The 12,521-nt window shown below is 41.2% G+C and overlaps 1 protein-coding gene across 2 annotated transcripts in view; it reads left to right on the top strand.

The window, feature by feature from the left end:
- Window positions 1-765: 765 nt before the first annotated feature.
- The window catches only part of usp43a (ubiquitin specific peptidase 43a), a 225,343-nt gene continuing 213,587 nt past the window's right edge, over window positions 766-12,521 (top strand). For both annotated transcript variants that reach the window (XM_074689798.1, XM_074689791.1), the window contains exon 1: window positions 766-1,690. In XM_074689798.1, the coding sequence (XP_074545899.1) occupies window positions 1,073-1,690 (618 nt within the window). In that variant the 5' untranslated portion in view covers window positions 766-1,072. The remainder of the gene's footprint in view (window positions 1,691-12,521) is intronic.

Genomic DNA, 12,521 nt, shown 5'->3' with positions numbered 1-12,521 from the left:
GTGAGAAGTTTGGTTTTGTTGTGACCTTGACGGAAAATATACACATAACTAAGGACGTGATTAATTTGAGTGACATAATTTATGCATTGAAAGATGAAAGCCAGGGGCTGTGTGTTATAAGTTTATATAACTGTGGTAGAAAAACACTGGTTGCTGACATTTGATGAGCTTTGAAGAATGTCACATTTCTTGCAAGCATCAGGCTGTTGTTGTTTGACATTGTCACCAAATGACAGACCTGCAACCAGCTGTTTCAGGGAGGATTGTTTGACTGTCAAAGGCCATGCTGCGTCTACTGAGACTGTAATCAAGTTTTAAGACTGTGCTATGTAAAAGCTTTCAGGAGCTGATCCGTGTTCATTTTTTGTGATTGGCTTTGGCTACAGGGTCAGGTTGAAGTGCTCTCTCCTGCAGTGTCATGCTGTAATTGCCACTGATGTTTTCATTGTCACCCTCTTAAGAAGCCCAGACAGGTGATGTGGTAATTGGTCCTACAGGGGGCAGTTGAAGGCAGCAGAGCTTGACACCTTTAAAAACACAACAGCTTCCTTGTTCCCTGTGTAATAATAAACATGACTTCAGTTTTCCCTCTTTCAGCGCAGTGTGTATCAACCTTTGTGTTGTGATAAACTACACGTAATCCAGGTTAATTAGATTCATGTCTGAGGGGCGGGCAGTAGACTGGATCCAAATAGAAAGTTGTCCATTGTAGACAGCAGGGAGGGAGGGAGGGAGGGAGGAGGGAGGGGGTGAGAGCCAGGCAGGCAGCACACGATCCAGCGCTGGATCCATCGATGAGGAAGTGTAACTGAGGCTGCAATGTGGAGGGAGGGAAGCGGCTCATCTGTAGTTCTTGGAGAGAGCGTGACTGGAGACCACTCGGTTCTGGGAATTGCAACGATGTCGAGGGAATATTATCAGTGATTATGTGCCTTACCGGCACCGAGTCGGTGCCCTCTCAGCGGTGAGGTTTGTGGAGGGAAAGAGACAGGAGGAGGAGGAGGGGTAGACAGCCTGGCAGACAGGTGCGACTCCACTGCCTGTTTCATTTTCTCTCGGTCCTTTGCCAGCCATGGATCCCCGCAAGGAAAACAAGGTAAGAAACGCCATGAAACCCAAAACGACAAAGCGGAAGGAGAAGAAATACAAAACGGGGAGGTTTATCAGGAGGAAATCGCTGCGATCTTTCGGGAATTTCATGGGAAGGATCCTTAAAACTTTGGGCACTTTGGCGCACTTTGGGGACGCGGAGCCGCCAGACCCGGAGGACGACGATGGCGGCTTCGGGCAGAGCGCTTCAGGGGGGTTCAAAGACGACTGTCCACAGGTCTGCAGGGAGGGCACCGTGAAGAAGAGCTCCACGGTGTCCTCCTCTCACGGCTCGGTGAAAGATAGGCTGTCATGGTGCTACGGCGACAAGACCCCAGGCGTGCTGGGGCTGAAGAACCACGGCAACACCTGCTTCATGAACGCCGTGGTTCAGTGCCTCAGCAACACGGACCTGCTGGCGGAGTACCTCGGGCTGGAGCAGTACAAGTCGGATATAGTGAGCCACAGGAGGGTGAATGGGGAGGCTGTGAGGGGCGACGAGCTCCAGACCAACAGGGGAGAGGTGACTGAGCAGCTGGCGTCGCTGGTTCGAGCCCTGTGGACGCTGGAGTACACGCCGCATCTGTCTGTGGAGTTCAAGGTAAGGGCAGGGAGCTGGTGGAAGCTTTTACCAGGTGTTTTGTCATCTTTTCTTTTGTTTTTCATGTTTGTTTACTGACATCTCAACAAGTTATTTACAGTAGAGCCACCTGCCTCTTTGGCTCTAGGAATAGTCACATTATTTTCATGGTTGTTGAAGTTGTATTGTTATGTCCATCAGTTGAAATATTTGGGAAATGTGTCTCTGACAGTGTAAACAACAAAGTGTATTGTCTGTACCATTGCCTGAAAGCTTGTATGGACACCAGAGACCTTGAAAAGTCAACGTTAAACCACTTAAAGTCAGAGAAGGTGTTTTTTTTTTCTAGTAAGTGGTCTCTAACTTCACTTGGTGATCCAGGACAAAATATAGCAGTGTTGAGAAAGAGAAAAAAACTAAAATAGTTATCAAAAATATAAGTGTATTAAATGTCAACACTCATAAAAAGTAGACATGCACTGATAGATTGGTGCCGATTTCCTAAATTTTGGAGGATTGGTCATCAGTGTCAGGTAATCAGTCCAATCTTACATGTGAAACTGATCCTATATACCACCGGTAAGGTCTGACAGCCAGCTATTGTTGCTTTTTGGTCTGAGACTTAAAACTCAGGACACTTTATAGGTTTTTGAAGTTAAAACATTTAGATTTTCTTGTTTCACAGCCTCACAGGTATTGTTCAATGATTTTCAATAAAATAAGATTGGAACACTGAAGGTTTATGCTGTCAGTTATAAAAAATAAAAAATAAGAGTAGGTATTGGCAGGTCAGGCTTTTTAAAGATTGGTGATCGGTTATCGGCCAGAAAACTGTGATCGGTATTTTCAAATTCGAAAGTCATTCCAACTTTTTTGACGACAAAACTAATGTAAGGAAATTTATTAGTGATGCCCTGATCCGATTCACTAATTGGTATCGGTGCCCGATATGGCTATTTTGGGGGGATTGGATAGCATCGGATTTCATGACGTGATCAGGGCCCATCCAGTTTTCACGTGTTTTCAGCACCATCATGCTTTATGGCTGCTTTAAATCTCCCTGTACTCTGCACTTTCTTGGTCAGTATTTTTGTGCGCAGAATCTAGCACCAGCACATTTGAAGGTTTTCTTCTTTATCTATGGACTGTTTTTTTTCTTCTTTTTTTTTTTGTAAAGTTGTGTTGTATCATAACTCTTTATTTGAACTATTCAGGATTCATGTTGCTTACTTATTATTGTTGTTATTTTTTATTATTATTATGATTTAGTTTTTTGTTATGACCTGGTTGAGAGAGCGAGTTTGTTGCAATACAGTTTATTTTACAAAGCAAAATAACAAAGGGTATGTATGTAATTCTAGTGGTATTATTTTTAATGGTCTAAAAATGTAGGTACCAAAACGGTATCGGCAAACATGTCATGAAAAATTCGATTACAAGTCAAAAACGTTTTATCTGGACATCCCTAAAATTTATACCAAATATTCAGCTTGTAGCTTTTCAAAGGGCACTCATAAAAGTTGAGAATTAGAGTTAAAAATGACCACTCTTGTTTTCTTGGAGGACATAACAAGATTACTTTTGATTTATCATTATTATTATAATTATTAATAATTTTCATTTACAATATTTTTTATTTTATAGTGTATGTAGAAGTTTCCAGATACAGTTCCTGCCTGGTTAAGGGTCAAGTCCACCTGCCATGTTATTGAGAAGAGGATCAGAGGGAGATTATCAATATTTTCCACATATACAGAGATTTGTTGTCACAGTAATGTAGCCTTGCTGAAAGCTACACAGCATCCAGTTGCATTTTGGTAATTCTTTATTAAACAATGCAAAATTTATCATTTTTTAGATATTTACAAGGTGGATTTTGGACTATTTCTACAAGGGATGGGGATTTAAGACATAAAAATACTGTTTGAATAAGCACTGCTTACTATTTGAAGATTATTCAAATAGTTCCCCAACCTGCATGCAGAAACAAGGACAGAGAGATCAATTTTTCTATTTTTCTTGATGTCTTTACACATCGCAGTATACAGCTAAGACTTTTTTCCCAAGGACACCTGAAGCTCAATGAAACAATATAACAAAGGACCTTGAGGCAAACTGAGATTACCTCAAACTAATGACACAAAACAAACCTGTGATCAGGTTATTCTACAGCACAGGTGTACTAATGGCTTTTTGACTCACTTAAGATGAAATATAAAAACTGCCGTGAGTGTCTGTCGTGCTGTGCAAGGCGCACATTTGGTGCTTGGAGGAGACAAGGTGCCATTGCTCAGTGAGAGGGGGGTCAATAGGAGCTCAGTGGGGAAATTCATGGCCCAGGTCCCCCTGTGGGCCACTCCAGCGACGTAAAAAGAGATTCCATTACCTTCAGGCCAGATTACTTCAACACATTCTTCTCCTGGAATTTCCCCAGCTACCAGCCTCGAGAGTTTATTTTCCTCGGCTTGAGTGTTAACTTGTGCCTCCTGTGCCCTGCCACTGCTCACCATCACGCCTGTTCAGACGGAGCGGCATGCAGAGCACTCAGTGGGATTTGTAGGCTGTATGAGGTACTATCACAGTCTGAGCTCGTCAGGTGAGGACATGATTTACAGCAGGTCAACGGTCAACTTCCGTGAGTGAAGGTATGCAGCTCAAGTTTCAGTATCTCTCACACACACACCTACTTTGCTTTACGGTTTCAACATGTTATTGTTATGTGTGTGCGGTAACAGATTGTGGTTACTCCACTTGACTCACCTGCCCTGCAATCCAGCACTTCAAGGTGGTTTTTCTGCATTCCCTGAATGATGAGCGCGGGGGAGTCAAGCATTCCTTTCTCACAGACTGTCAAATGCATGCGATGTAGAGACTACAATTCAAAACTATCCTGAATGACACATTTCTAAAAGAACGCCGTGCATGACCTATCAAACATTGATTCCTGCCCTTGTTGTGTCAGAAGATCAACAGGAGCTGACACACTTCTGCACAGAAGGCTTTTTGCACCTGCACTCACCCATGGCTGTTTCAAGCCGGTGCTGCAGGCCCCCAGCTTTCTCCCCGACTCTGACTGAGGGGGCTCACCAAGTGCTCTGTTGCAATCAACAGCCTGGGGGGAGGTTAAAGGGAAGGGAGTAATGCAACATGCTCACGAATCGAATCGCACAACCTGACAGACATGGAGAGGCAGCAGGAGTGGGGTGTTATCCATAATGGAAAAGGTGGGCTCTTTGGACGTAGCCACAAGTTGAATGTAAATTAATGACGTATATTTATTTAAGCAAGGGTGCAGCCTGTTCCACGGCTGGGGAAATAAAGTTGTGGTTTCACAGATGAGGATGCTGTTTGATCTTTGAAGATTCAAGCCCATAGGATACAGATCATTAATTTTAGGTGCGATTTCATGAGCAGATTTTAAACAACGTCATGCAGTGCCCCTCTGTGGAGTGTGTGACAAAACAGAAGCTAGCAAGAAGAAGAAATGTATGATGAGTGTTTAGGCATGACTGAACAGCCTTAAGGGTGGGAACTTGAAGCTGTATTTAGTAAAATTACCTCATAGTTACAGTGTCCACAGCATAACACTGCAGCGAATCATTGCATAGTGTGGTAATCTTTTTTTTCTTTTTGAAATTATTCTCTCTCAGGCTTTTTGTGACAGAAAGAACAGGATGGTGAATAAGTCAGGAAACAAAGCAGGAGTGGGGGAGACATGCAGGAAAAGGTGCCATAGGTTGGATTATGAAAGTAAAATGAATGCTCTATTCATTAAGTATTTCTTGCAGTGGTTTCTCATCACTAAGGGTGAGTTCCAATTCCTCTCTTAACCCTCAATCTCAAAAATGCGCGATCCCGCAAAGTGCCAGTGCGGTCTCGATTCTCAGAATGTTAAGAGACTAGTTTGAGGGCTGTACGGCCCCCTCAAATTGAGATTTTCTGGCACCACCTTTGGGAGTAAGGGTTAAGCCCTCTTCACGGATTATTGACCTCATTGTTGCATAACGTTCATTTTATTTGACGATGTTTGCTAGCCGGACTGGCGGTCCCGGTTCCAATGCACAGCTTCATTCATAAATTTAAGTTACTGTAGCTGAAATGGATGGAACATTTCATCCGTATTTTGCTTGAAAATACAGCACATCTAACGATTACGGGCCAACGGACGAAACAGACAAACACACATAGAATATGAATGGGCCCTGCACACTGTATAGCAACGGAGGATTGATGTATATTCTACTGTATTTAGCTAATGTTACTAAGATAAACAGAGCGGTCTTTTGTCTCTGTCTACAAAAAAAACCTGCAGACCCGTCGGTGATAGCTGTTTCTGGCTCATGATGAAGCTGACAGGGTTAACATTGCTAATATGAAAAATAATAAACAATGTTGTCCCTATGTCATTTTCTGGGACTACAGAGACAACACTTCTTCTTCTTTATTTTTGTTTAAATTGGCAGACTGAATGCAGCTTGGGCAGAGTACTGCCCCCACAATCTGAAGACATAACTGCATTTAAAGTGATACTCCAGGATGGAACAAGTTGGGTCCTATCACTAGGTTTAGGGCAGAAATTACCCCTACAGCAGAGTTTTTGTGCAGCAGAAGCCCAGAGCGCTGGTACCAAACACCCCCTCCCTGCTCCTCTGCTGGTTTCCTCTGCACTCAGACGGGGCCATATTTTACTTGACCAAAAACACAAATAAACGGACTCCCACCGAAAAAATCTGATATTGGTCTACATTCACGCTTTATTTAGAGAATTTTCAGCGCCTTACTTTCACACAAAAACACCACTAAATAAGGCTCTAGTTTTCATCGTGTCTCTTCGTCCTGGCAGACTACCTGCATTTGTTTATATCTGGCACGCCGCGCGTGCGGACTTATACACTAAGCGGCGAGCGCCTCATAGCCAGCTGTGGCTCTGCAGCGGAGGTAGAGCCGTTTTACGACACGATGAGAACTAAAGCCTTATTTAGTGGTGTTTTTGTGTGAAAGTAATGCGCTGAAAATTTGAGTCCGTTTATTTGTGTTTTTGGTCAAGTAAAATATGGCCCCGTCTGAGTGCAGAGGAAACCGGCAGAGGAGCAGGGAGGGGGTCTTTGGTGCGAGCGCCCTGGGCTTCTGCTGCACAAAAACACTGCTGTAGGGGTAATTTCTGCCCTAAACCTTGTGATAGGACCCAACTTGTTCCATCCCGGAGTATCACTTTAAGGAGTGTCCCATTTGTAAGGCACGAAATAGCCCTTAACACTTGGTTTGAGATTGAGAGTTGAGAATGAGGGTTAAGATTGAGGGTTAAGGGAGGAATTGGAATTCACCCTAATTCTGGTCAAACATCCTTGTTCCATCATAACAGACTCATGAAATCAAACCTCACCTGTTCCTTAGTTGTCTCTTGGTACTAGGGCTGAACAATTAATCGAATTGAGATAGACATCCCAATATGATAGAATGCCATTTTCAAATCGCAAAGGCTGCAATTAACAAAAAAAAAAAGTTTTATGTTCTCAGACCTGGAGAGTAGAGAGTAGAGTAACTTTTACTCGTTCTTTCTCAAGACTTGCAGAAGTCAATATGCAGTTTTTTTTGGCAAAAACCGTGAGAGCTACAGAGATCCACAGTAGAATGACTGTAGCTGGCAGAGCCATACCCCTTATTCACTTTATTCTGTATGGTTTGTAGGGATGGATACCTTTCACATTTTAAACAATACGGTACCAATACCCAGTACCTGGCAATCGGTATCGGTACTCATTGGTACCCGGCACTTTTGTGTGTTAATGTGGTAGAAAATATCAGTTTGTTTAATAAAAAATGTATTTTTTTCAATTCAATATATTGATTCTTAAATATATAACCTTATAATGTTGTGTTTATGTACAGCATGGAAAATCAACTACACTTCCACTCCCTCACAGTCACAAGGATGCATTAAGGAGCCTAAATATGGTACCTTTTGATTCCGAGTGAATCAGCACCCGGTACTTTTGACAGATTTGGTCAGTACCAATAAAAGTACCTAATTGGGTACGCATCCCCTATGGTTTGTGGCTCTCACTAACAACTGGAGCTCAGCAAAATGTCACAGTGTTCCTTTCTATTTTTCAATTAAGTGCGGGAAAGACTTGTGTATATGTTGACGGTATCCTTTTTTGTGTTGGTCATACTATAGAATGAGTTAGTGCTTCTGTCAAGTAAATAATGCAGAAGATAAATGTCCCACCCCCCAAAAAAACTGCATGCTAAATCGCATCCGCAATATGAGTCCAAAAAATTTGGAAGAAGATTATTTTCCAAAATCTTTCAGCTCTACTTGATACCAGATGATAAGTGGTCAGTTTACAGCAGGTTCGAGCTCTGGATTTGATCATGATTGCTTTCCAAATTCAGACTATTTTGACCTGCAGACATTTTTGCCCCCCAAAATTTCTGATTCTGCATGCTGAACTATTTTTTCTGCACCATTTCATGAGTTTAATCTTGTCTTGTGCATCCTCTGATGTGTGTTTTTTTGAACTCCCAAATTTTCACATCATAATGAATACATTCATTTTAACACGTCAGCCGTAAAAGTTCTTGAGTTTCTGCAGAATGCACAGAACTTTTACTTTATATAAGTGGTCTTTGCACAGTCCAAATGTAGTTTTGTTAGCCGTAACTAGGTAGCCTTTGGTTTTGTTTGTGCTCTTGACAGAAAATTAAATGTACATATAATGTGGAACATGGTTCATTTTAGTGCCATTATTAAGACATTGTAAGATAAAAGCTGGGGTAGCCCCAGGCCTGGCTTTGGACATGCCTGGTCTCGACTTTTTTTCTAATATTTACTTAACAACATGTGTATTGTAGCATGTGCTTCTCGTGTTTTGGTTTTGCATGAGATGATAGACTAGAGTAGAAATAGAATAGAAAACACTTTATTTTTCCCGAGTGGACATTCAGGAGTCACAGCAGCAATTAAGAAAACAAAAGTAAAAAAGTGTATTGTGCAAAAAAGTCCATAAGAAAATAGATGATGACATCTTGTCCGTCATTGTCCAGTTCAGCCAGCCTCCACCTCCACAGGGTCCAGGACTGAGCTTCTTCAGCAGTCTGTTCAGTCTCTGTCTCCTGGATCCTGTCTGCTCACAGCAGGTGAAGTTCTTCCAATGTGGTGTTGGTGTCTGGTGTTAGCTCCGTTAGCCATGTCTGTGAATAGCATGATGCTACTCTGCCTTATGGTATTCCCTCTGTTGCTGGGTTAGCACAGCTAGCTTGTCCAACTTAGTGAAGATAGATCTTACGTTCCCAATAATGATGGATGGACGTTGTCGTCACCTCTTAGCTCACGTGGGAGTACCAGCACGTTGTCCTTGCCCCCTTCTCCTCACCTTGTGGAAAACATCAGGCCTTGCATCAGTTAGCATTGACATGCTACAGGCTGCTAACAGCTGATTTCACATGTAAACAATCCAGCCATGGTTACATGTAGGATCTCCAGACAAACACAATATCTCTGAAGTCAAGACCAGTTTGGTGTCCATGACCAATAAATGAATCTTATAAAGTAATGATCCACTCCAAATGCAAAGATGACGAAAAAGAGAAGAAAAAATTACAAGAAACGGACAAAGAAGAGAGAGCTGCGGTAACAGGCAGCCACAACAGGGCGGTGCCTAGCTGATGATGATGATATGTCTGGCAGAAAAAGTTGCACTTGTGTGTAAGTGATGATAAGTTTTAGCTTCAGAAATTGCATTGTTGCCAGCGTTCACGTTTATAGTTACCTTGTTCCACTGGGCCCACTGGGCTTGTTTATTAATTACACAGTCTGCTGTATTATTGGCCAGTTTAAGCCTCTATATAGGAATGAAATATTGATTGTTCATCATTGATCTTCATGTCTAAATTTACCCCACTGTTTAAATCCACTTTTTTGTCAGTTTAGCTCTAATTCTTCTCACAAAGTTGGCTGCAGTTGAAAAAAGATCACCCTTCACCCCCCCTCTGCTTGCACATCACATCGACGCAGCGATTTGTGTCTGTCTGCTCATCCTCCCATGAAGATGGTGTTTACTGTAGCAAGTGCATTCAGCCTGGAAAAGGAGGATGCCCCCCTGCTGAGATGTCTCTGATGGAGAGCACTCAGAGGAAGAGGGAGAAAGTGGGAGGAGGAGACGTTTCTGGTAAACAACACTATCCTCCCCTCCTGTGATCCTCATGCAACCCTTCTCGTGTGTAATCGGGACAGGGGACGAGTTTGACAAGGGGTCATTATTGCCGCTAAAAGATGAGCACTGGCCCGCAAAAGAAGTGGAAAGAGAAACTTTTCTCTCAGATCAGGGCTCAAGCTGTACTTTTTGGAAGTTCTTTAGTTTAGGAATTGGTATTAATGGTGAGTAGGAGTTACGAGGCTGTCAGAAGGAATCACCGTGTCCCAGCTGTAAAAGGCAGGATGACCTCAGTGTTTTCACAAAGATACAGCAGAGAGTGAGGTCGGCATTAGTGTGACGGGCACGTCCTCGTAAAAAGTTTGACTTTAAGTTGAAGGGCTGACTTTGACAAATGAAACTGCACTATCAGGCTCATTTCCACAACAGAGTGCAGACATTCAAAGCAGAAAACACTCAGTTTTTGTCCTAAATGCGTCCTTATCTACAATACATTTGTGGTTGTTAATGAAAACAGGCTTAAGCATGGGAACTTTGAGACCAACTTCAATATTTTAGAAGGGAAGGATGTACTGATAGCCAAAAGGGTAAGCAATGTGTTGAATTTTTAATGTAGATTAATATAAATATGGGCTGATATAGCACCATTTCTCTTTGCTAATGCACTTCAATGGCAGCCTATTGAAGCAAATCACTTTATAAGAGAATTTTTTACATAATTTTGTGACACTCTGCTTCTCTGCTACATGTGCTGTTGACAATGCCTGGACTAAAGGAAACAATAAGGTTTAAAGTTGCTTTGCTGAATAATCAGTGTTATCATTTATGTTAAATCATCTCCTGCGTTGCTTTTTGCAGTTAATGTCCCTTGAAGACTGAAACTTGCCACTGATAAAAACAGCTCGACTTCAGCGGAGTTTATGACTTGATTGCCAGGTCACTCTGAGATAAGAATGTCCAACCCGTAAGACGGCATGTCTTCAGCGTGTCAGAGATCACTCGACCTGCTATTGCTTAACTTCTTCACCGTCGTCTTAGAGGAAAAAACAACAACATTGAAATGTCAGAATTAAAGAAAGTAAAAGAGGAAAAAGTTGTCACCTTTTTGTGGACTATTCTGTCACAGCTATCTTAGCTTATCATATGGATAACAGTTTCCCAAGAAAACTCACATTCAGGTTTTTCTGCTTGAAGTTTTACTTGAGAAGATTTCTATTCAATACTTTTATGTTATACATCTCTTAATGTAACAAAAACAACATAAAAATGACATAGTGCTGGCTGGATGCTGACATAGATTTAACTTTGATTTCAAACCAAAATTTCAACTTTCGTCGCAGAAACATCACAGTTACTCTTTGTAAACAATACTGAAAATTCCACATTTCAAAATACTAACATGCAAATGTTTACCAGTCGGGGAGATAAAACTTCAGCATAACTACAGCAAGCTCAAGGCTCCAAACAGCTCAAAGCATTGCTATAACCACTTTGAGACACTAGGTGGCTAGTAGATGGCCTACTTCAGTCGTTGACGTCACATGACGTGATTTTTACTTCTGTTTATTTACGTCCAGAGACGTCCAGACCCAGTGCCCAATTGTGTATCTATTCATTTTTTGTGTTATTATTCACTTAGCTTTTATTATTATTCCCAACAACAAGAATTAATAATGTTTTTTCTATTCACTTCTTCTTCTTTTTTTTCTTGGAAATTCTGAAATTTCACTTTGAGCTTGTAAATTATTTCAAGTGTTGCAAGTGAACCAAAATAAATTTGATTCGTTCATTCATTCACTTGTACACTAAAGAAAGGTTCTTGACACAGAAAGCCTGTAGAGCATACTTTTTGGACACAGAAAATTCATGGAGGGAATTGATAAGGGAACCAATCAAGAACCAAATCTACATTGGCATTGGTATCAGTAAAATTTTATCAATACCCATCCATACTTACCACATTTGCATATTCTGATTCTTTCATAGGGATGCACGATATTATCGGCACAATATCGGTATTGGCTGATAAAAGCTTAAAACATGTTTATCGGTATCGGCAGATATGAAAATTTCTGCTGATATGCACAGCCGATAAGGTGCTATTCAGTTAGGATTATTATTATTTTCCATCTGAAAAATAAGCTCCTTAAATAAAATGTAGCACTTCATTTATTTACACTGCAGAGCTCTGTGTCTGTCACCAGGTTGTTACAGTAGCTCTTAAATAATCAAATGCAACTTGGTTATGTTTAAAAATGCATTGTACATTTAAAGTTCATGTGATCTAAAGAAATTATTTTTCTGTATTTTAATACTGAATGTCTTGAGTTTGAAAAGATAATACATTTCTTATTTATGGTAAAATCAAATGTTTTTTTCTTGTTTTATGTGTGTTTCTTAAACAAATAAGACCGTCACAATTAGAGTAACATATACATTCCAGTACAGGATAGACTTAGCTTTCTTTACAGTGAAAAAAAACAAACAAACTTGTGTTTATCGGTATCGGTATCGGCCAAAAGGGGTTTCCATATATCGGCATATCGGATATCGGCAAAAATCCAATATCATGCATCCCTATTCTTTCAGACACTGCCGACGCTCCTGTTTGTTGACGAATAAATTGTTAAATTGCCAGTAGGGGTGGGCGATAAAGCCTCAAAATTATATCACGATATTTAAAGGAAATTTGCGAT

Source organism: Halichoeres trimaculatus, unplaced genomic scaffold (genome assembly GCF_033239565.1).
Source record: "Halichoeres trimaculatus isolate MK-OKI-2021-1 unplaced genomic scaffold, fHalTri1.1 fHalTri1_scaffold_2, whole genome shotgun sequence".
Lineage (NCBI taxonomy): Eukaryota > Metazoa > Chordata > Actinopteri > Labriformes > Labridae > Halichoeres > Halichoeres trimaculatus.
This window is presented reverse-complemented; position numbering and strand designations above follow the sequence as displayed.